The 23,873-nt window shown below is 40.5% G+C and overlaps 1 protein-coding gene across 1 annotated transcript; it reads left to right on the forward strand.

Annotated features, from left to right (window-relative positions):
- The first annotated feature begins 583 nt into the window (after nucleotides 1–583).
- Nucleotides 584–14,140, forward strand: SCML1 (Scm polycomb group protein like 1). The gene is made up of 8 exons (XM_004382865.2): nucleotides 584–627; nucleotides 7,127–7,250; nucleotides 8,818–8,898; nucleotides 9,419–9,496; nucleotides 10,751–10,855; nucleotides 11,202–11,727; nucleotides 12,563–12,714; nucleotides 14,006–14,140. The coding sequence occupies exons 2-8, from the start codon at nucleotides 7,221–7,223 to the stop codon at nucleotides 14,138–14,140; spliced, it is 1,107 nt and encodes a 368-aa protein (XP_004382922.1). The 5' UTR covers nucleotides 584–627; nucleotides 7,127–7,220.
- The last annotated feature ends 9,733 nt before the right edge of the window (nucleotides 14,141–23,873 follow it).

Genomic DNA, 23,873 nt, shown 5'->3' on the forward strand with positions numbered 1-23,873 from the left:
AGGGGGCGGGGAAGGGGCGGGATCACACTGCCGGTTAACGGTAAAAAAAAAAAAAAATCAAAGAATGTGGGGAGGCCGCGCGACTAACGGTCTCACCGCCTCGAGCCGCCGTCGTGAACCGTTGCCGTTGGAAGAGTCGCGCGCGCAGACGCTTCTGCGCAGCCGCAGAAACCGCTGGCCATGTGGGGGCCTCGCGCCTCTTCCATTTACCGCTCCATCCCAACCCCACCCACCCTGGGCTCTCCGAGCCGAGCCCCGCCTCTCAGTGAAGCAAGGCCCCGCCCAGCAGCTGTCTCCCAAGCAACGCCCCCTACGGCCTCTCAGGCTCCGGCGCGATTGGCCGCTCAACTGCCAGGGCGTGTCTGTTGGCGTCCCCTGATTGGTCAGCTGGGGCCTACCCCACCCCCGGCCGAGAGCGTGGGAACCCTGACGTCGCGAGCCGGACCCGGTACCGGTTGTAGGGGGTCTCTGGGGCTCGCGGCGCAAGGGTGGGCATCCGGCACAAAGGACCGTTTCTGAGCCCTGCGGCCAAAACCGTCTCGGCCGTTGTGGTTCCAGGAGGTGGATTATAGCGAGCCGTTCTCCCCGAGCCCTCCGGAGGCTGGCGTGGCAGGTTCTGGCGCAAAAGTAGGTCTGTCCAGCCACCCTTGTTCCCCCCTTGAACTTTCTTGCATGAATGCGTGCGCGAGCTGCCGAGCCCAGACCAGTTAATGCAGGAAAAGGCTGCGGCTCGGCGGCCGGGGTCCCGGGAAGGATCGGCCGCGGGGGACGGGGTCCGGGAGTCCCGGGGAGGATCGGCCGCGGGGGACGGGTTCCAGGGGTCCCAGGGAGGATTGGCCGCGGGGACGGGGTCAGGGGGTCCCGGGAGGATCGGCCGTTCGGGCCTAGCGATGGCGCCCTTTGCAACCTCATGGTTCAACAGCGCTGCGCTCTGGGGGTTGGGGGGTTCCTGCGCCTCTCCCTGAACGCTGGTGAGTGCGAGCTTTGAGATCTGGCGGCTTACTTGCTACTTGGTGTTGATTTTCTGGGATAGGTTGGTCTCACTTCATCCTTTCTCTTTCCTTCGGGGAGTGGGTGAGGGCGAGGAAGGACCTAGACTCTCAGGCTTAATGCAGAGTTTCGAGCTTAAAGAAATGGCAAACTAGCAAGTTGATTCCTAGAACAGCTGTTGAGGTGGAGCGGATTTTGAGGCTTTGAGGGTGATCGCGTTTGATCAGAGACGGGTAGTACAACCTGGCTGTTTGGTTGTAAATGCTTAAAGAAGGAGGACGAGGATAAAGCTGTAAGCGTGTTGTCCAGACATCCCTGTGTAGCCAGTTCTTTGCTTTAGGAAGGTAGATGGTCGGAGTCCGGAAAGGCTACGAAAAGTGGGGAGCCCCGTGAAGCAGGGAGCGCTTAGGGAAAAGGCGTTAACGTGGTTGAGGATCGCTTCTCTTCCGCCTCTTCCTGAACTCGACTGTTCTAGGGTTTTGTACCATAAAGTGGTAAACTGTGGTTTAATGCTTACAAATGGTGATTTTACAAGCAACTTTTCCGCGCCGTGTTTGTAAAGCAGGGTATGGGCTAGAGTCGGGTTCGAGCCTCGCTTGCCGTCAGGCTCGCAGCAAGTGCCGGGCGATGGGAGAGAATTTTGGCTGCATTATCTGCTATCTAGCAAACTTTGTAGTCTCTCAAGTTTGAAACGAACAATGGTTTTTTTCACAGTCCTGCCAGGAGACTGAAAATGTGATTGTTCAGTGTATTAACACAGTTTAGAAAAAAAAAAAGTTGGAGAGGTCTGGCCGTCGTGGTCTGCCCTGTTTTGCTGCGTATTTCTTGGTGGTCTTTACATGTGAAACGCTGGTTTCAGCCTCACCATTGGAAGTGAAGCGTTGTCTGATAGGATGATGTATGTGAATGTCTTGCGCCTTGGGAGCAGAATATTCAGAAGACTTTTGAAAAATGTCTTTAAAATGTCTTTAATGTGTAAAAAGGAGGAGCCCTGGTTGCGCAGTGGTTAAGCGCTCGACTGCTAACTGAAAGGTCTGCAGTTGGAACCCACCAACCGCTCCGTGGGAAAAAGATGTGGCAGTCTGCTCCCTAAAGATTACAGCCTTGGAAACCCTATGGGGCAGTTCTACTCTGTCCTGTAGAGTCGCTGTGAGTCGGAATGGACTCAACAGCAACGGGTTTGGTCAATGGTAATGTCTAAAACACGTCTTTTAAAAATGTAGATGACTTCTTGTTTTTATGTTATCATGCGTTTAGATTTATATTGTAAAATATGAATGACAGTTACTTTTAAGTAAACTCGTTTTGCAAGATTTTGAATTTAAAGAATTTTATTAATTAATTCTGCATAAGATAGTCATGGTTGAGCTTTAAGAAAATGTTGCAGAAGCTGTAAATATTTATCTCGTGGGAAGAAGGGACAGGGAACTAAAATTTATGGTGTGCTTACTATGAACCAGACATGATGCTGAGATGCTTAACTAAGTAATTTGGTCTTACACAGTCGTGTAAAGTAGACATTATTCCAATTTTACAGATTAAGAAATTGAGGGGAGGTTAAATACCTCCCTGAAATGAAATACATTATGCCACTCTATTTGGGGTTCAAGTCTTTCTGATTAAAGCCCAGTTCTTTGCACCATGTCCTGGTGCTAGAAGGTGTAACAATTTACCTAAAAGAAATGGTTGTGATACTTGCAGTGCACAGGTGCAATGTGCATGAAAAGTACATGTTATGACCCTGAAGGTTTGTTGTCCATGTGCTTTGTGATGAATAGTTCTGTTGGGAGGATGTGGTGAATAGCCAAACAATAATAATAGCCAACAGTGTGTGCCCTTGCTATAAGCACTTGATATGTATTAATTCATTTAATCTTCATAACAACTCCATAGTGTTTGTACTATTATTATCCTCATTTTACAGATTTTGAAATGAAAGCACAGAGAAGTTAAGTAAGTTGCCCAAACTCACACAGCTAGTAAGTGGGGGAGCTGGGACCCAAATCCCCCAGGTATTCTCACCCCAAGCCTAAGGTCTTAATGTCATTTGTAACTAGCAATGTATGGTAATTGTCTTAAAAGCATTAAAGTGTGAGTGTTCTGGTAGTTCAAGGAAAGCAGTGTCACCTCTAGGTGGAGTGATCATTGACATAGCACCAGCGTTTTATGGAGATGGAACTTGAATTAAGCCTTGAGGTTGAATAGGTTCTCCTAGGTCAAGAGACAAGATGGTATTATGGGCACGGGGCATGACAGGAATGAGAGGTTCAAACGGTGCAAGATTGGTGTTGATGTGCATGTGTGCACAAAAGTAAAAATACTGGGAGTCCAGTGGTAGACGCAGTGCACAGTGCTCCTGTGTCTAACTGCAGCGAAATTCTAGCCAGCATTGTAATTAATCCAACAGGGATTGTTGAATGTTAGATTTCTATTGTAAAATATAAATGACAGTCACTTTTAAGTAAACTCCTTTTCCAAGATTTTGAATTTAAAGAATTTTATTAATTAATTCTGCTTGAGCTAGTCATGGTTGAGCTTTAAGAAAATATTGCAAAAGCTGTAATTATTTACCTTGTGGTGAAAGGGAACTAAAATTTATGTCTGAACGTAAGAGTTTGTAACAGCAGTTGGCAAACTTGTCTGTAAAGGGCCAGATAGTAAATATTTTAGGCTTGATCATGGTGATTTCTCAGAGGTGGACAGGGTCCTGGCCATGTAAGGACCTTGTAGGCCATGATAAGAGTTTGCATTTTATTTGTTATTGCCAGAGAAGGGATTCCAGGTGATTTTAATAATGAAGAAGTAAAGCGTGTAGACTCTGGAGCCAGGCTACACAGCTTAATAGCGGTGAGACCTGGGTGAATTACTTGAAGTCTCTCTTTGCCTCAGTTTTCTCGTATGGAAAATGGGGATAATACTAGAATTGTCATTAATATTAAATGAGTTAATACACATAAAGTGCTTAGATACTGCCTGGCACAGAGTAAGCAGTAAAAAAACAGATATTATTATCTGTACTTTGTGCTTTTTTCTACAGTAAAATGATATACGTAAGTCTATATATAGAGAGATGATATATAGAAATGATATATATAAAATATATAAAATATGTAGAAATGATATATATAAATTTATGAAACAAAATTGTTAGAAATACAGTCAGAGTGTCAGAAATACAGTTAAAGTTGAGAAACTTTAACTCAGTATTCTCATTCTGTGAGAGTTCAAGTAGAGATCAAATATATCAAAGATTTAGATAGTTAATTGACATGATGTCACTTATATGAAATATCTAGAATAGGTAAATGTATAGAGACCCAAGTTTTATTAGTGGTTAACAGGGGTGAGAAGGAGGGGGAAGGAAGAGTCACTGTTTTGGTAGCAGTGAGTTTCTGTTGATGGTGATGGGAAATTTGGCAACGGTTATTGGTGGTGGGAAATTTTGGCAATGGTTATTGGTGGTGAGAAATTTGGCAACAGCTATTAGTGGTGGGAAATTTTGGCAACGGTTATTGCTGGTGGGACATTTGGCAGTGGTTATTGGTGGTGGGAAATTTTGGCAATGGTTATGGCTGGTGGGAAATTTGGCAGTGGTTGTTGGTGATGGGAAATTTGGCAGTGGTTATTGGTAGTGGGAAATTTTGGCAACAGTTATTCGTGGTGGGAAGTTTGGCAGTGGTTGTTGGTGGTGGGAAGTTTGGCAGTGGTTGTTGGTGGTGAGAAGTTTGGCAGTGGTTGTTGGCGGTGGGAAGTTTTGCAGTGGTTGTTGGCGGTGGGAAGTTTGGCAGTGGTTGGTGGTGAGAAGTTTGGCAGTGGTTGTTGGCGATGGGAAATTTGGCAGTGGTTGTTGGCGGTGGGAAGTTTGGCAGTGGTTGTTGGCGGTGGGAAGTTTGGCAGTGGTTGTTGGTGGTGGGAAATTTGACAGTGGTTGGTGGTGGTGGGAGGTTTGGCAGTGGTTGTTGGTGGTGGGAAGTTTTGCAGTGGTTGTTGGTGGTGGGAAATTTGGCAATGGTTGGTGGTAGGAAATTTGACCGTGATTATTTGTGATGGTTGTGCAACATGATTAATATAATTGATGTCACTAAATTGTACATGTGAAAAATGTTGAATTGGCAAATGTTGTGTTATATATATTTTTACAACAATAAAAAATAGGTATTTGATAAAATTACCTGATCAAGAAAAAAGATTCATTAATTAGGAGAAATGTACTATCTTACTAATGTAAGGTTTCCCTTAGGAATATAGATGCAAACAGTTTTAAGTAAAATACCAAAAAATTGCTATTCTCCATGATCAGCTTCAGAATATTAAGAAATGTATTAATATGTTGCATCAGTAGCTCAAAGGAGAAAAGTCATTTGATATGTGCAGGGACAGCGGGATATTTCCTTTGTATGTAGCTATATGTATACTAACTCATTTAGTGTTTAGGTGGTTGACTCCGACAGCCCTCCTTAAAGGGGGAGAGCCAAAGGAGAATGTTCTGCAGTAAGGTTTCTGTTGATGGTGATAGAAAATTTGGCAATGATTATTGGTGATGGTTGTACAATGTGATTAATGTAATTGATGGCACTAAATTGTGGTGCATGCCTAGTAGGTGTAAAACTTTAGAAATAACTTGAATATCCATGAATGGGAGATTGGTTACAATAAATCATGGCCTATCTGCATGCTGAGAAACTCAGACATTAAAATGACTGCAGCATATCTAAAGGTGTTGGTTTGGAAAGATTTCTCCCACTATAGCTTACTTTTGGAGCTCTGGTGGCACAGTGGTTAAGAGCTCGGCTGCTAACCGAAAGGTCGGCAGTTTGAAGCCACTAGCTGCTTCTTGGAAACTCTGTGGGGCAGTTCTACTCTGTCCTGTAGGGTCGCTATGAGTTGGAATCGACTCGACCGCAACAGGTTTGGTTTTGGTTTTTATAGCTTACTTTTGCCTGTTTTTGAATTTTATATACATTGACTCGTGCACTATATTCTCTTTTGTGCCTGACTGCTTTTATTCAACATTATGTTAGTGAGATTCATCCTTGTTGTGTGTAGCAATAGTTTGTTTATTCTCATAGCCTATAGTATTCCTCTGTAGCAATACACCACAATTATTTGCAGCTTATATTAGTTTCATAATCAGAAAATAATAAACAGCATTAACATTTGGTTGCAGTTACAGCTCACATTGGAAGTATTTTATAACTTGAAACTTTTACACAATTTATTAGTCTGCATTTATCTAACTTGAGAGTTAATTCTCCCATCTTGTTTATCTCCTTTTGATTTCTCTCTCTGGGGTCCTTATTCATTAGTATCTCTACTGTAGAATGAGATGGGAAACAGGAAAGGGGATGAAACTTGCATCACTTAATTCTGCCTCTCATCGCTGCTCTGGCTCAGGGGGGATAAAATGAATCCACTCTTCCATTAGTGCACCCCTTTCCCTAACTGTGATGCAAGTCTTCAGATCTCTAATTCAAGATACATGAGTGTTGCAGTCAGTGTCTTTCTTAGTTCCATAATTTTAGAATATAGATAACTCAGAACCATAACTGAGCCTACATAATTCTAGAGGATTTTTTGGCTTGTATGTCACATACATTTATTTAGGTTTAATATAAGATTTAACAAGTTAAGCAATCGTAATATTAGCTGAAATGAACCTTAGATATAACCTCGGCCAGTTTTCACCTGGCAGGTGAGGAAGTGGTGTCTTAAGTGATCTGCCCAGTCCACGTAGGTGGCAGGAGCCAAATCCAGAATAGACTCCTGACTCCCATTTGGGGGCTTTTCCCAGCGTGCTCTGCCTCCCTGGGTAAAAAGCCTTTTGGAGCTCCTTTCCAAAATCAGTAAGGAATCATGTTCTCGTGTTCATTTGCTTCCAGCATTACTCTGTAGAATTTAAGCCACAAAGCATTCATTTCAGTTTGGAATTATGTTTGATTTTGATTCATATTCCTAGTAATGGTCAAGAAAGCCCCTCAATTTTTAAAGACTTCTAAATCACTAATGGAAGATTTCCTGTTTTAACACTCTCTGAAATTCACTAGGACTCCAGTTCAATTTGAGGAGGCATTCTGTGAGCCTGTCCATATTAAGGTAGTAAGTGTGTGAAGTAAATTTTCTATGCATTGCTTTTCAGGAGTTGAAGGTTTCTCAAATAAACCTTCCAGCAAATTTAAAAAAGAAATAGACCCAACCCAGTGAAGCGAAGTTTATCCTGTTGAACAAAAAAGATGTCTAGTGGTTCGAGTGAAATTGATGTGGTTTGTATTTCAAAATGAAAATCTGTATTTGTTCTGCTATATTTGAATTTATTTAAATTGATTTGAATTTCATACAGTGAAATGCACAGATCTTAAGTATATAATTAATGAGTTTTGACAATGATAAGACCATTTAATCCACGCCTCTATCAAGATATAGAACATTTCCATCTCCCCAGAAAGTTCTCATATCTCTCTCCAGTCAGTTCTCACGCACCCCCTGAAAGCATCGTTTTGATTGTTTTGCTTGTTCTAGAACTCTATATAAATGAAATAATACAGTATGTACTCATTTGCCTGATTTCACTGCCTTAGCATAATATTTTTGGGATTCATCTGTTTTGTACTAATAGTTTATCCCCTTTTAGTGCTGAATACTATTCCATTTTATGAACATCCACATTTTGTTTATCCATTCTTGATGGACATTTGGGTCTTTCCGGGTTTGGGCTATCATGTCTAAACTGCTATGAACATCCCTGTACAGTCTGTTTGTGAACACATATTTATATTTCCTTTGGGTAGTACTCAGGAGTTGAATTGCTAGGTCATGGGGTTGGAGCAAATTTAACTTCAAGAATTTGCCAGTTTTTCGAAGTCGTTGGACTGTTTTGCATTTCCATCACATTCTGCTATGTTTCTTGATCCTTCAAGTTGAATTATTAAACTATATATACTTTGGCTTAACAGAAAACACATTAATTACTTACATAAGGACATGGATATTAATGCCACGTAAGTAGTACAAGCAAGTCTCTTGACTTCCATCAGCCCCAATGTTTTCATCTGCGGAGATAATGTTAACTGCCTACCAAGAGTCATGATTTCTGACATAATTATGTGAAAGTGCTTTGAAAAGCATAAAGCACTATACAAGGGTAAGATGGTGATATTATTTTTATAAGTACTAATCTATAGTACAATGTCGTGTTATTTTGGCTGTCTAATCAATGCAAGGCTAATTCAGGTAGTTTTCTATCATAGATTTTGAAAAAAGACACACATAGCTACTGGGTATGTTACTTTAAAATTATTCTTATAGCTTATAATTCAATCTTAGAATAAAGAGTTATAATGAAATGTAATGCGTATTTACTTGTTTATACTCTGTCTTATTCCAAAAAAAGCATTTAAGGTGATTTAGAGATTAATTTGTTAAGAAAAATAGGTACTTAAGTGGTTTCCTATGTTGTCCACCTAGTGGCACTGTTGGATTGTTTAAAAATCAAAAGCCATTTAGGATTTGGTCATTTGCTCATAATTAGAAATATTTGGTTTCAAAAGGGTTCTGATGCCCAATTACATACTACACGGCTAGTTATTCAACTCTGAAGTGCATAAGATGTTCGCTTGATGCAAAATAGTGTCTTAATTGTGGTTGACTTAATGAGAAAACGGTTCTGCAAGTATATCTTTTCATGTATTTGTCGTTTTTGCAATGGACAAAGGTCCTTTGATATCACAAAGAGGACTTCAGAGCTTCCTGAAAGCGAAATTGAAGTCCTGAACTTCTCTTTCAGTTCTTTCTTTCGTCTTTCCTTTTAATTTGTTAACAAATCTTCCTCAGATAAGAACACGGATACCTATTTATGACGATGATGAGAATACTATCCTTTATGCATATGAACCAAACACCGCAAACAAAAAAGTAAGTAATACTAATTGCTGTTTGCCAAATGTATTAACGCCAGGTTAAGGAAAAAGATTTAAATTCCTTTTTGGCCTTCATATACTCTGACATTCCTTCGAACTCACATTCCAGAAGATATTTCTCCCCTGAATTTGTATGCAGCCTTTCATCAAACAATAAGCACTTAACCATTTTACTTCCCTTGTTTCCTTATATCATAGGGAATTCGGAGCGGTTTTATATTCGTTTTCAGTACAGAATCCGTTTCCTTCCCAATCTTTCTAATAATCCATTCTTTCATTAGCCCCTTTCTTACTTGGGTCTTGTCATTTTCATTCTCATATTTAGTGTGAGTTCTTATTTCATTTTATCTCTGCTTCATGTTATTAAGACTTCTGAAACCCTTTGAAAGGTTGGTGAAAAATAAATGAAAACAATTTAAATAGACACATATAAAGTGGTTTATTTTTTCCCCTAGTGTTCAGTTTGGCTCTTATAGAAGTAAAGAATTAATTACTTCATTTTAAAATATTAGCAGGAAAATACTATCTCTGACACACCCACCAATGAAGAGGAGCAAAAAACAACAGTTCAGGATGTTCTTACTCACTGCCAGGTATGAAGTTCTGCCTCTCAGATATGGTTTGCTGAAATATGGAGCTAAAATTGTCTTTATCTCATTTGATGTCATTGTACTATTAATAGAAATGTTATCATCATCAGATTAGTATAACCCCGTTGTGATGATTTTTAACTATTTAGCATTTGAACAGCACCCTCAGGTGGAAGTTTTGAAATGGCAGTGTATAGATTTTGGTAGCTTTTTCAAAATCCTATTATGAATTAAGTGTAGTTGTCTCCATCATCTAGATTGTTCGATACTTAATTTCCCCTGCAAAATCTTTACAGGATATTGGCTGATTTGGCCAGTGGGTATACATTAGGCATCACCTGAAGGGCTTGCCCCCATTCTGATTCAGTAGGTCTGGGGTGGAGCCTGAGACTTTGCATTTCTAACAAGCTCACAGATGACGTCGATGGCTGCCCATCCAGGGACACACTTTGAGACCCGCTGCTCTAGGCTGTTAAGCACTTTGTCTATTGAAATAGTTTCTCTACTTGTCTCCTTCCACAATTAAAATGGGGTTTCCTTTAGGGCAGGGACTGTTTCTTTTATGTCCCTAGTCCTAGTGCCCAGCAAAGTAGTTTTGACAGGTGGTAGGCCCTCAATAAATGTTTGTTTGAATGAATGAATGAAGGAATGAAGAAATGTTTCTGGCTTTTTATTTTATTGAATTTTTGCCCAAATGAAATTTCTGTGTATGCCAAGCAAAATTCAGTTACATACCCCATTGGCAAATGGGGCATGTAATCAAAGGGTTTGTAAGGGTAATTGTTTGGTTGCATGATTTTAAACGACTTCGAAGGCAGAAGTGAGAACTGTTACATTTGGTGTAGTGTTCTCTCCACATCTAATAGCTCCCTGCCTCTTAGTTCACACGGAGGGAGACCCTTGGGCCTTTCAGCAGATTAGAAAGTTCCTTTCCTACCACTGCACCCTCTTGATGTGCAGGGACCCCATCATAAATGTGACGGGTTATAGGAATTGTGGCAAACTTACTTTCCAGTATTCGAGCGCCTTTCAGTGTCTATATGAAATAGAGTAGTTTACTAGAAGGTGGGGCTCCTTATCTCAGCCACTCAGGCAGTAGGTCACCTAAAGCCAGTCATCAAGGGGGAAACCAGAAAATGTCTGACAGCTTGAGAACCAACTTTCCTTCTAGCAGTTAAAATTCAGCTTGATGGTATTTTACTCTATGTTACTTTTCTTTTGAAATAGGAAGTACTAAAATAGCTTGTATCATAACAGGTCATACATGATGCTATTCAAAACCTGGATAAGAAGTTTGATGTGATTCATGGAAAGGTTTCAAAAATTCAACGTTTTCGTGCAAAATCAATTTGGCAGTATCGTGTAAGTGTTATAAAAATATTTTCCTAAAGGTACCAGTCAATGAGAAGTGATAGAGAACTAATAACTCTGAGATTAGCAAAGCAGATCTATACTTGTTGTAGTAGCAGATAAGGAACTACAATTCTCTTGGAAGAACACTAAAGTTTAGGTTTGATAAATGCATGACAATGAGTTTTCTGTATCTGTAATATATAAAATACAATTAATTTGTAGGGCTAAATAGGACTAAAAGTAAATCATATAATCAAAATAGCACATTTATCTTTAATAATGGAAAGCAGTGTTAGGTGGAAAATAAATATTAACGAATTTATTACTTATTTCATATTTTACTTTGTCATTTCAGAGACCATTTGGATATACATACAAAAATTATAACTACCTACTTTCTAAAAAACTCAAAGAGCAGAAAATGAAGAAAAACGGGCCTCCTGCTGTATTCAACTACCCTGAAAGTTATAGCCCGACTTTACCAGTGGAAAGGCCAGAAAGTAATTCCCACCCCAACTATGAAGGAGCATCTTTTCCATCAGATATACCAACTGAAGTAGAGCAGCCGCTGTATGCGGATCAGGATCAGGATCGAGACCTCATGGAGAGTACACCAGCTCCCTCAGTCTTCTCCACACGGTCACGTTATACACCAGATGACCCAGTGCCTGGTCCTTCTGCAGCACCTTGCTTTTCCAGCCCAACGGTGCCCAGCACCGGCAATATCTTCTCACCTTCAAGACCTTCTGTACATGTACCTGCCTCGGTGCTGACCCAGGGAGAACCCAGCCCGCAAAGCCACCCTGAGATGATGGATTACCCAGACATAATGGAGAATGAGAATCTTGGCCAACGTAGTCTGTGCATCCCTTCTGGTTTTGGTGAGTTTGAAATGATACATATTAAGTAGCACTGTTTGACCTATATTCATCAGCATCCTTCATGCAAGCCAGGGGAGGCTTTTTGTTTCCCATGTTGAGGGCTGGTTTTATGCTCTTCAGGTGGTGGTGTTGGGGGCAGGAGGCCGTATTTCCCCAAATCAGTTTGGCAGTAATCTTGTTTTCTTCAAAATTTAGATAAGCATTTTAGGCCATGAGAGATGGGAATTTAAAAGAGCAAAATGATGCTAAAAACATCCATATTCAATACATAGTAGATATTTGGTAGAAGAACTAATTTGATTCTTAAAGAGAATAGGGTTATTGAAATTCCTTGATTAAAATGAAAATATTTAAGCAATCATAAAACTGTAAATTTCGGGAATTTTCCAGTGTATTTAGCTAGTCAAATACACCTAACCTAGACAGGCAGAGAAAGAGAGATTTTGATTAAGAGAAATTCATTGAAGTACTTGAAGTAAGAGGGTAATTGGTTAGGTTAAAGTAACATAATTTAACCCAAGCAATAGTCCTTTTGCTATATCTGCCTGTGGCCAGAGAGGCCTTGGATTGCTCAGTTTGTTTTGTGATCTTTGAAGCTTCCAGGTAACTTCTGAAGGTGCTTTTTTGGGGGAAGGTCAGATGGGAAGCTCTTGGGCAGCCATCTTCAGGCTGCCTTTACATAGGCTTTCACTGGCTTTTACACCTGGAGTTTTAGGTCCTCACTGGGTTTACTTAACTGAAGCTTCCAGGAGTGAGACTGTTACTCTACCTAACGTCTCTTCTTTCAGGATAATGATCAGGTCACGTATCATTTGTCTTTTTTTCCCCATTGAAGCTACAAGCTCACCAATAAGATCTGACTTCAGTGGCCCGAAACAAACCTACTTCAAGGACCCTTCAAGCTGGTCTGTGGATGATGTGATACAGTTTATGAAATATACAGATCCTCCATTATCATTATTCCTCGCCGAGGTCTTCAGGCAGCATGTAATGTATCTTTTTGTTGGGGTTTTCCTGCTGTAATGCCTTTGAATAGCTTCTGTACAGGCCCTTCAGTTGGTGCTGATGAGTGTGGATAATGGGAGAACCTTTTCCCATGTGTGTAAGAGGTTATTTCACTCTGACGATTTAATCACTGCCCCTCTCAGGGTTGTCACTGACCCCTTTGTAATGACAGATACAAGTATCCTGCCCCCGTCCGCCTGGTCAGCCCTGGTGCTATGAGCAGGAAGGAGTGACCAGGCAGGTGGGGGCAGGATATTTGTATCTGTCATTACTGAGGGGTCAGTGACAACCCTGAGAGGGGCAATGATTAAATCATCAGGGTGAAATAACCTCTTAATTGGGTAATCAGGTGTCCTTATTATGATATCCAGTAAATCTAGCCACTGATTCCATTTGGCTCGGTTCTGTTAACCTTCTATGGCTATTGATGGTTTGTGATGCTGATACTCTCCTTTTACCAGACCACTTTTCAATGTAACACCATGGGCTAAAATTTTATAAGTTCCAATTTCTTAGGTTTACTTGGTAGAAAAAGTACAAAGGTGCCTGACAAAGGTACTAATGTAATGGATTTCACGTCTTTTCCGACAGTGATATATGATTAAGTGCAGTTTCATTTTTAACCCAAAACTTGTGAAAATCAAATGCTTCAGCATAAGTTGGTCAATTAAGGTATAATAAAGAATTTTAGGAGAATGCATTGTGACTACCAAGTAATATTTTTATAGTGTTTTCTAAAGAATTAAGTTAGTGACCAACTCTAAGCACTTTCCAGTATGGTAGGAAAATCAGTAGTTTTAGCATCTAATTCACTTCAGACAACTAACTGATTAGCTTTTAAATAAAGACAACACTGTACAGCACACTGACAGTTTGCATTGATGTTGGTAAACTCAGGATCCCTTCTAAGAAGTTAATGAATGTCAGAAATTCATTTCTACCATTCATAGTTGTTGACTCTTTTTCTCATAGATATGTAGTATTTTCTTCAAGACACAGTATTTCAAATCAGATAGTTTGACACATAGGACTACTTTTTGAAGATATTAGGTTAAATTTCCTTTTTCTTAAAATTTGACATTTATAAATTATCCAATGATGTTTCCCTGTACAAGTTATACTTTTAATAGTTTTCATAAAATAGATGCACGTTCAGAGACTCTGGAATTTACAGCTGCCTTCTCGTTTGTTTACACATTCTCATATATAGAGAAATAATTTCTGATAAGATAAGAAAGCAGTATTAATTACCGTCATTTCCTTCTCTCTGCAGGATATCGATGGGAAAGCTCTGCTGCTCCTGAAGAGTGACACAATGATGAAGTACATGGGGCTAAAGCTGGGCACCGTCGTGAAACTCTGCCACTACATTGCAAGACTTAAGCAAGACAATTACCTCAAGCATTAAAAAAACTGTGTAAAAGTAGATTGGACTTGTTCTTGGTATAAAATCCTTTTGCTGCCTAAGCAGTTTTTTGTTTTGTTGAAGGCTCCTTTAATATGTTATATCCAGAATTGTAGAACTATATAACAGTCCAATCTACTTCCTTAAAAGCCATTTAACGTGTTAGTATTGAAATATTCAAATCGGCAGCTCATTCTTTGTGTCCTTTTATTACTTTTAGTTGTTCAGTTTACAAATATACTTCATACAAGAAACAGAAAACCCACTGATGTTGGTGAATCTTTATATATAGAACCAAAACAGCTAAATCCCAAAAGGGAAATGTTAGTAATTGAAAACTTGTATAATTAAAACCATAAGACTTTTTCCTTAGAAGAGAATTTAAAGGTGCAACTATAGATATCATCTCTTCCTCAAATAGTTTCTCTCTCACTACAATGTTCTTTTCATGTTCTACCAGTTTCCCGAAAGGGGGTAGCCATATAACTTATTTTCTTTTCTCTTATTATTTCTCTGTATGTTGTACTTGTTCAGATTTAAAGAAAGAAAAAAGCAAGCTTATAAGTTTTCATAAAGTGTTCTTACCAGTGTTTTGATAAATTATAGGTTAGATAGGGAGAAATTTTATGCAGAAGATATTGTACTGCAAGGATGGTTTGGATGGAGTCTGATTACATTTTTTTCAATGACATACTTTTGATTTCAAAACATTCCGTATGTTGGCTAAACTTAGACATTTAACTAGGCATTTATTGCATACATCTCTATACGAAGATACCTATGTTCGAAGTTTTTATAGATATATATTTTATTGTATGTATTTATTCCTCATAAGGATACCGTTCTATATTTATATTTTATTCTATACCTGTCGGTATGCACACAAGTAAATCTTTTCATTTCGAATTTAAAATGGCACCTTGTACTGCCACAGAGTTGATGGTGGACTATGGATATTATAGTTAGATGTTTTTATTCTGTAAAAAAATATGTGCATCATTTGCCATCACTAGTACCTCTCAGCTTACTCCTCAGGGGATAAGAAACCATCAGTAAATTGGTTTCCATACAGGGAAGTTCTCTGTCCTATGCAACATTTCTAGTTAATTTGTTTAGTTCTGAGCCATTTATTATACTCAGTTTTGGAAGATGCATTAGCTCTGACTTGTCATTTTGGGCTTTCTTTTAAAAATTCAAACTTTCAAGAGAAACATGTTCACTGCTATTATTTTATTTGTCATTACATTGTTATTACATTGTTATTAGTTTTTATAATGGTTGATGTCATGCTTATAAGCTATGAGAATGGGTGCTAATATTATCAGCCATTTGTTGTTAAATGCCAATAAAATGTACACCAGGGGCAAGAATGTACATTTTCTTTTTAGAAAACCAGATGTACTTTGTATACAAATGCAGCTAAACACTGTGTTATTCCTTATGTTTTATAAGACAAGATTCTAACTTAAACTTAGTCTTTATTCAAATTGTTTGTATGAAGATGCTGTGCCCAGTTGAACAAGATGTTTGTACAAATAATATGTTTGGCAGTTTTCAGATGTTAAATTACAATAAAGTTAAATAACCACAACAATTAATGTCAACGCTTCAGATTTGATTTCACTTGCTTTTACCGCGTTAACATTAATGTATGAATATGTTACAGTTGAAAAAGAACAACTCTTAGTTTGTGGTTTTATATGTCCAAATAATTGAGTTTTAAAATTTGACCTCATTCTATTAGTAAATAGATTTCCAGGAACAAAGGGCTGATCTCTCATAGGGAACTTAAATGAGACCCCAGGGACCAGTAAGAAGTTAAATCCATGTGCGTTATCTGTGCTCAAAACTTTTGTTCCTTACGATGTTATCAGTTGTACGAGCATGCTAGAAAATTCCAGTGCCTGCAACATATCTTGTCCCATTTGAGTTCATATGCCTGGATGGCAACTCCGTTATTATATTATAACACCTGTTATTAGCCCTCTGCCCTCAGACTTCTCAGGCTACCTGGTGGAATACACTTGGAAGTTCATGGTCACAGTTGAGTAGTCTTTTAATTATCAGATACCCTCTTATTTCTTGCTCACAGTCTAAAAGTAGATGGTGATTCTGAAACCCAGACTCTTTCCATATTGTGGCTTCACATCCCCTAGAGCCTTGGGGTCCTTTGATTCCAGGTAGCAGGGGACAAGGCACACATCGCTTCTGTTCCCATTCTATTGGCTGGAGCTCTCATATGGCCACACTTAACTGAAATGGCAGCTGGGAAAAATCTGTGTGCCCGGGAAGACAAAGAAGTGGACCTTTGGTAGATAGCAGTCTCAAGCCCTGGTGGCACAGTGGTTAAGTACTTTGCTGCTAACCGAAAGGTCAGCGGTTCGAATCTACCAGCTGCTCCATGGGACAAAGATGTGGCAATCTGCTTCCATAAAGGTTACAGCGTAGGAAACACTATGGAGCAGTTTTACCTTGTCCTGTAGGGTCGCTATGAGTTGGAATCGACTCGATGGCAGTGGGTGGGGTTCAGCTCAAGCATACTTCATGATCCTAATAACAAAACATAAAATGTTAAAGCCTCCTTTAAGTTTGTCAGTTTTCCTGTTACACCCGCTCCTCCATCCCCATCACACTCACACCCAACTCCCCTTATCCTCCTTCCCTGCTTTAGCTTCTCCATAGCACTTCAGTTTGTGGTTGGTTATATTATTGTTGCCAATCATCAGCTCTTCCCTTCCCTTTAAAAGGGTCCACATCAAAGTCCATTGCCATGGGACTTGGCAATTCCACCCTGAAGGCAAAATCTATTGCCCACCCCATTGTTTCACTTGGCCCTGAAACCTGCTTTGGGCAATGGGGACGTAAGTAGACCTGAAGAACACCACGCCTGAGTAGAAACTTTGTGCGTGCATAGTTAGTTCATTTCTCTCTCATTCATTCATTTCCTTCTGCTATGAGAATGGTGTGTCCTGAGTAGGAGCTGCTTCTGCAGAATGGGTTCTGGGACAAGAAGATGTGGCGCTGGACCATAGCAATCCTGTAGCCTCCTACCTATTCTGTGAGCAAGAACTAGATGTTTGTGGTTGTAACTTCCTGGGATTTGGAGAAATCAAAATCATGTGGGAAAAAGATAAAAGTTTTACAGTAAAATGATCACCAGATGTATTAAAAAGAAATCCATCAGTCTACCAGAAGAGATACAGGTGTGAAAGCTCAACCCTGCTCAGTGTCCTTGGCCTTCAACATACACCTCCCTTCATCCCACCCCTAGTCATCCTTCAGGTCTTAGTTCAAATGATGCTTCCTCAGGCAAGCTGTTCATGAACCTCCCCACCAGGTAAAGGCCACCGGGTAGATCTTTTCAGGGCTACTTTTACCTTTGCTTCATTTTGTACACTTGACAATTACCTAGTTATTTGTGTCTTTTTAATGCTGTCTTCTCAGCTAGTTCCCTAGGGTCAAGGATCTTGCTGATTTTGTTTACTCTTACATGCCAAGTTGCCTCGTAATCCTTTAGCGACTTTTTGGGGGCATTTTCTCCTATGCCTATTTCCTAGTTCTTTGACACTGAGTTTCCTGAAACCACAATTCCCAGCACTCCTTCCTATTGGGCTCTTCTTGTTTTCAGCTTCCACCTGCAGTTATTATACCTGTGAGGTCTAGATGCATGACCCACACCCCACCACACACACTGCCTCCAAGAACAACATCAGCTTCTGCCTTCCTGCCTAGGGCTCCTATTGTTTCAATTGCTCCTATACCATTTACTGAATAATCTATTTTTTCCAAAGTGGTAAAAATATCACCTTTATCACATATTAAATTCTTGTAAAAATGTGTTTAAACCATCACATATTAGTTACCTATTTATGTGGAACAAAATTACTCACAAACTTGGCAGCTTAAAACAGCAAACATTTATTATCTCACAGTTTCGGAGGTAAGAAATCTGGGAGTGTCTTAACTGGGTGGTTCTGGCTCAGGGTCCCTCATGAAGTTGCAGCCAACATATCAGCCACAGTTGTGCAGTTATCCAGAGGCTTGACTGGGGCTGGACGATCTGATTCCAAGAAGGCTCTCTCACATGTAGGGTGACTAACTCACCCCAGTTTGGCTAGGACTTTCCCAGTTTTAACCTGAAAGTCTTGTGTCCAGGCAAACCCCTCAGTCTCAGGACGGTTGGTCACCCTACTCACATAGATGTTGACTTGAACCCTCAGTTCCTCACGGGCTATTGGCAGGAGGTCTCAGTTCTTTGCCACTTAGACCTCTCTATCGGGCTGCTCACAATATGGCAACTATCTCCACGCCCGTCCCCCAGCAAGCAGAAGAGAGGCAGAAGTATCCTAGAAACTTTCACAAAAATTGAGCACATATTAAGTGACAAAGAACAAAGAAGAATTACATGAAACAAAAATGTCTTTTATAACCTATCTTGGAAATCACATACCATCACCTCTGCCATATTCTGTTGGTCATGAAGATCAACATACACTGTGGGAGGGACAACCCAAAGGTGTGAACGCCAGGAGCCAAGAATCACCGGGGCCACAGTGGAAAATGTTGAATTTAACTAGTAGTTAAAGAAATACAAGATGAAACAAGGTGTGCCTGAGTCTTCACCTTTTATAAATTTAGCAAAGGCCAAAAACCATATTAAGTACTCATACTAATGGGACACATATTTGGCACAACTTATCCAGAAGCCTGTTTGGCATTACATATAAAAAGCCTGAAAAATGCATATGCCTATTAACTCAATAATTTCACTACTTCAAGTTTATCCTGAGGAAGTAACCCTATGCTCAAAGATCAAGGTTTTAACAAGCCTATTTATCATAATGTTGTTAGCAATAGCAAAAAGTTAAAAAATGAGTCTGTAACAAAGGGGCTGTTTAAATTATGTTACATCCATTCAGTGGGAAACATTGCAGGCATTAAAAAATTAAATAGGGAAAATTCATTTATTTACATAGGAAGATATCCATAATATGTTGATCAAAATAGGTCACAAAAGCAGATGTATAGCATTACTTCCCTAGGGGATTATATGGTGTGTTTATATATAGATGTGTTTACATGTCTTGAAGACCTTTTAGAAGATATATACAAACATGTCTTCAGTGGTCATCTCTGAGTGGGTGGGATTCTGGGTATGTTTCACTTCCTTTTGCTTATCTTTCTGATTTTTCCTCAGTGTATTGCTTTTATAATAGTTGTTTAATTAGGAAAAACAGGCCATATCTTGTCCAAATCACTGTGGAAGATAAAGGAAAATAAAACATTGCCATTTAGCAAGAGGCAGAAGACAGCAACAACATAGGAAAAAAGCATAACATGTCAGAAGGCCAAAGTTAATTTCATGATATGTATAAATAGATTATCCTCCCATATTAAAAAGATTTAAGGATTGACTTCAAAAACAATTACATGCTTTTATGTACTTTGTCATTTGCTTTAACCACTAAAAATAAAGGGCTGGACACAAATTCATCAGCAAGTGAACAAAAAGCAGGCCCCGGTGACAATGCTGATCCAGGCACAGTGAGATTATAGGCAAAAAACAGTCAGTGCATCAGAAGGAGTCATTGCGTTTGTGAAAGGTTCGAGTACAGTGAAGACAGACCGTGAACTTGTGTGTGAGCAATTACATAGGCAAAAAATAGAAGGCGAAACAAGACAAACCACACAGATGATGTAATAGAAACTCAATAGAAATGAAAGACTTTATTGTATCTTTCAGACTTTGACATAAGTAAGCAAAATCAAATGTCAGATATTGATATAATTAAAAAGGCATTATTAATAGACATCAAATTCAAAAAAAGAATACACTGTTTTCAGGAATCCACAGACCTTTCACAAAATTGAGTACATACTAAGCTACAAAGCACACTCTGAATTATAGAAAATAAAGTTAGTACAGGCTGCAGTCTGGGACATAAAATTAGAAGTCGATGAGAACAACAAAAATAACCACCACAACTGCCTTTCTAGCCACCGTTTCTTCCTGAACTTTCTCCCTGAGTTTTAGGCGTGTATATCCAACTGCCTATTGACGTCTCCACCTACAAGTCCCACAGCCATCTCATCCTCATCATACCTGAAACTGAATTCAGCGTCTTTCCCCATATTCTCTTCACCAACCTACCCGTCTCCAGTCCCCGCTTTGTCAATTGCACCCTTGAGAAAGGGAGAAGCAAGCAGCCCTGCCATCTGGAAGCTGCCTGGCACTATCAGCTGGGCCTCGGTGCTCACAGCTGAGCCTGGGCCTTCTCCTTCTGAATACAAACAATTTCCCAGAACATCAACGCCAGACCAGGCCACTCTGACCGTGATGGATCCAGACAAAAATCAAGACCAGACCATAAGCGTATCTGAAAACACAAAACATGAACCTTGCGCAAACCTCTTCACCAACCGCAGCTTTAGTCTCACTTCACTCCTCGCACCTCGGAAGATTCATTACAAGCCCAGAAGTACTCGACTTCCTGACAGCACCCAAGGCAGAGCAAAGCTTGCGTCCCTTAACACTCCCCCAAATCACCCCACCAAAGCCTGGATCCTGGAAGTCCTTTCTGACACCTCTTCCTGAGACTCCCCACACTCCCTATGGCTTGCGTTCTCCCTGCCTCGGAGAACAAGAAGCTCACCTTATTGAGCTGCATGTGTGTTCCTGGTGGTCTTTGGCTGGAGGGCAGTGGCGCTCTCACCCCTTCTCCTCGGTTCCTCTTTGTCCACAGCCTCCAGCCCTGAGGTCACCAGGTCCTATGCCTCCTACCGTCCATGGCTCTCTTTGGTCTATGTGTCCCGCCAGTCTGTTGTCCTCCAGTGTGCTGCCTGATTGACAGTTCTAAATTGCTATGTTTCTTCCCTATGAGCACCTCCAGGGCCGATAGGGTTTCATTCATTTTTGTATTCCCAGGGTTTAGCATAGTATCTCCTCCATAGTAGATACTCAGATGTTGGATGAATAAGTAAAAGAACACAAAAGCAAAATTCTTTTAAAAGAAAAATAAGGCTATTTACAGTACGTCTCTCAGTTAAAAATAAAATAATTATCATTGATATTTGCACTTCATGTAATCCAATGTGGATCCCCACCACCACCATGAAGCATCCCAGATGTATTCGAACACGAATGGAAGGCTAGCAAACCAGATGGCTCTCATTTTGCAAAGGCAGACAGGCCCAGAAGTTTTAGCCTTGTGGTAGAAGAATATTTTGAGCTTTCACTGAAAGAACCCTAATCTTTAAGTATGCATATACCGAAAGATTTGGCAAAGACACAAACCAAGTGCTTTAAATAACTGGATTGGTGATTTACGTGTATGTGTATGTGTATGCATGTGTGTCTGTTTCACTAGGATTTAAACATCTAATTCTGAGCAGAAAAAGCACATTACTTAAAAACTAAGGGAATCTGAGTACGGTATAGGCTTGAGCAAATAATAATGGATCAATATTGGTTCATTAGTTTTGACAAATACACCGTAGTAATGTAAGATGTTAACAGTAGGAGTATATATATGGGAACTTTCTACTGTCTTCACAACTTTTCTGTAAATCTGAAACTATTCTAAAATTAACTTCATTAAAAAGTTAACAATTTCTCAATATCATCAAACATTCATCCAGTATTCAAACTTCTAATGATCCAAAATGTCATATTTCTTTTTTACAGTTTGATATACTATTCCTTTTAACTGTCTATTATGGCGCTGTCCAATAGAAATATAATGTGAGCCACGTATGTAATTTAAAAATTTCTAGCTGCCACATTAAAAAGTAGAACAGGTGAAAGCAATTTTGATAATATATTTTATTTAACTTAACATAGCCAACTATTATCATTTCAACACGTAATTAATATAAAACTCATTAAAGAGATGTCATACATTTTTTTGTACTGTCTTTAAAGTTTGGTGTGTATTTTATACTTACAGCACATCTCAACTTGGACTAGCCCCATTTCAAGTGCTTAAGAGCCCCATGTGGCTGGCTGGTGGCTAAAGTGTTGAATGGCCCAACTTGAACAGATCAAATGTGGTTCTCAAAGTTCTGTCCCTGGACCAGTGGCATCAGCATCATCTGGGAACTTGTTAGAAATGCAGATTCTTGGGCCCCACTCCACACAAGCTGAATCAGAAATTGGGTATGGGGCCCAGTAGTCTGTGTTTTAACAAGCCCTCCAGGTGATTCAATGCAAGTTCAAGTTTGAGAACCGCTACTGCGTGATCACAGGACCTAACAGACTGAAATGCTGGCCCGAAGCAATCCTGTAGAACAAGGCCATGGAATTCAGAGGAAGACAGGATATTTTTTTAATGGAGGAAGTAGGGTTTGCGCTGGTGGAGATGGGAGCCGGCTTCACAGTCATCAAGAGAAAGAGTAAGAGAAACACTGGGCCGGAGCCCCACAGTGAGGGAGTGACCCAGCCTACCTAGAGCAGAAGATCCCGCCAGGGGAGGAGAAGAGCACCTTCCCCAGCCCCGGGGCCCAGGAGACTAGAGAAGGTTGACGTGAGCTGAAGAAGGAGAGTGTGGGGATGGAGGTGGGCAGAGCAGCCTGGAGGACCCGCGGAGGAGGGAGGAGGTGCTGGTGGGCAGCACAGCCTGGGAACAGCGCGTGGCCCTGCCAGCGAACCACGCGAAGCCCAGTCACCCTGCGGGACAAGTCTCTTCAGGAGTGTGGACTTTCCACCCACTGCTGCCTGCAGCAAACCCGCCAGTCATCCGCCAGGGCACCTGCCTGAGCCCAAGCTACTTGTGGTGACCCTGCCACTTTCTCAATGGCCTAGGACTCCCAACACCCCCCTGGAGGGGCAAGGGTGTCCTGGATAGGACAGCTTGGGCAGTGGTGGATCACCCGCTTCCTCACTCCTTCAGTTTTTACTGTTGTAGTTAGGATGGCTCTCTGCTGCTTTACAGAGAGACCCAAATCCCAGGGGCTTAAAAATATAGAAATGCATTTCGCTTGTGTACTCATGTTGGCAGTTTGAAGGTGGCTCCATATATATCAGGGATCCATATTCCTCCCATCTTGTTGTTCTGCTTTCGTCAGCATGTGGCTCCTATTTCATGGTCCAATATTGTTGCTCTAACTCCTGCCATCACATCCATGTCCCCAGTTCAGCCAGTCCTAGCCTCTGAGGAGTCTCCTAACTAGGTGACCACATGCCCAGCCAAAAGTCTCTTAATCTAAGAAGAGGAGAACTGATTTTATGGACAACAAGCATTCTATGTCTCACATATATATTTGATCATCATCCAGATGAAGATGATAGTTGAAACTTAAGTGACGGGATGAAAACTCTAAGGACAAGGACAAGCCTTATCAGTGGCTTCTAGGAAGTGATAGCTGGTGAGGACTGAGGAATTTCAGAAGAGTTAAAATGAGTTCATGATTGGTAACCCCTTCAATGATAATGTAAAGACAAGAAATACTGGAATTTGTTTTCAATTATTTTTGGTTACTGAACTGTTCCTTTGAAAGCCTCCCCAGGTTATAGCTGAACATAATTTTGGGTTGCAAAATAAGAGACAGAAGAGCAGAATGACAGAGATCAAATCTTGGAATTCTGGTACTTCAGGAGTGACTCTAGCAAAGGCATGAGTGGAATACAGAGGGATTAGAGACGTATCAGACCCACACCTTCACAACTTGGTGTCCAGCACAACTCTAAGATTGGGATAGAGCAGTCAGCCAAACAGACCAAGTCCCTGACCTCAGTGAG

The sequence above is a fragment of the Trichechus manatus genome, unplaced genomic scaffold, assembly GCF_000243295.1.
Source record: "Trichechus manatus latirostris isolate Lorelei unplaced genomic scaffold, TriManLat1.0 scaffold00100, whole genome shotgun sequence".
Lineage (NCBI taxonomy): Eukaryota > Metazoa > Chordata > Mammalia > Sirenia > Trichechidae > Trichechus > Trichechus manatus.

Excerpts from the sequence above, each read along its gene's own strand:
- SCML1 (XM_004382865.2), top strand. The coding sequence starts at position 7,221 with ATGTCTAGTGGTTCGAGTGAAATTGATGTG. Across the intron at positions 10,856-11,201 it reads AATCAATTTGGCAGTATCGT|AGACCATTTGGATATACATA; the intron begins GTAAGTGTTATA and ends TTGTCATTTCAG. Across the intron at positions 11,728-12,562 it reads GTGCATCCCTTCTGGTTTTG|CTACAAGCTCACCAATAAGA; the intron begins GTGAGTTTGAAA and ends TCCCCATTGAAG.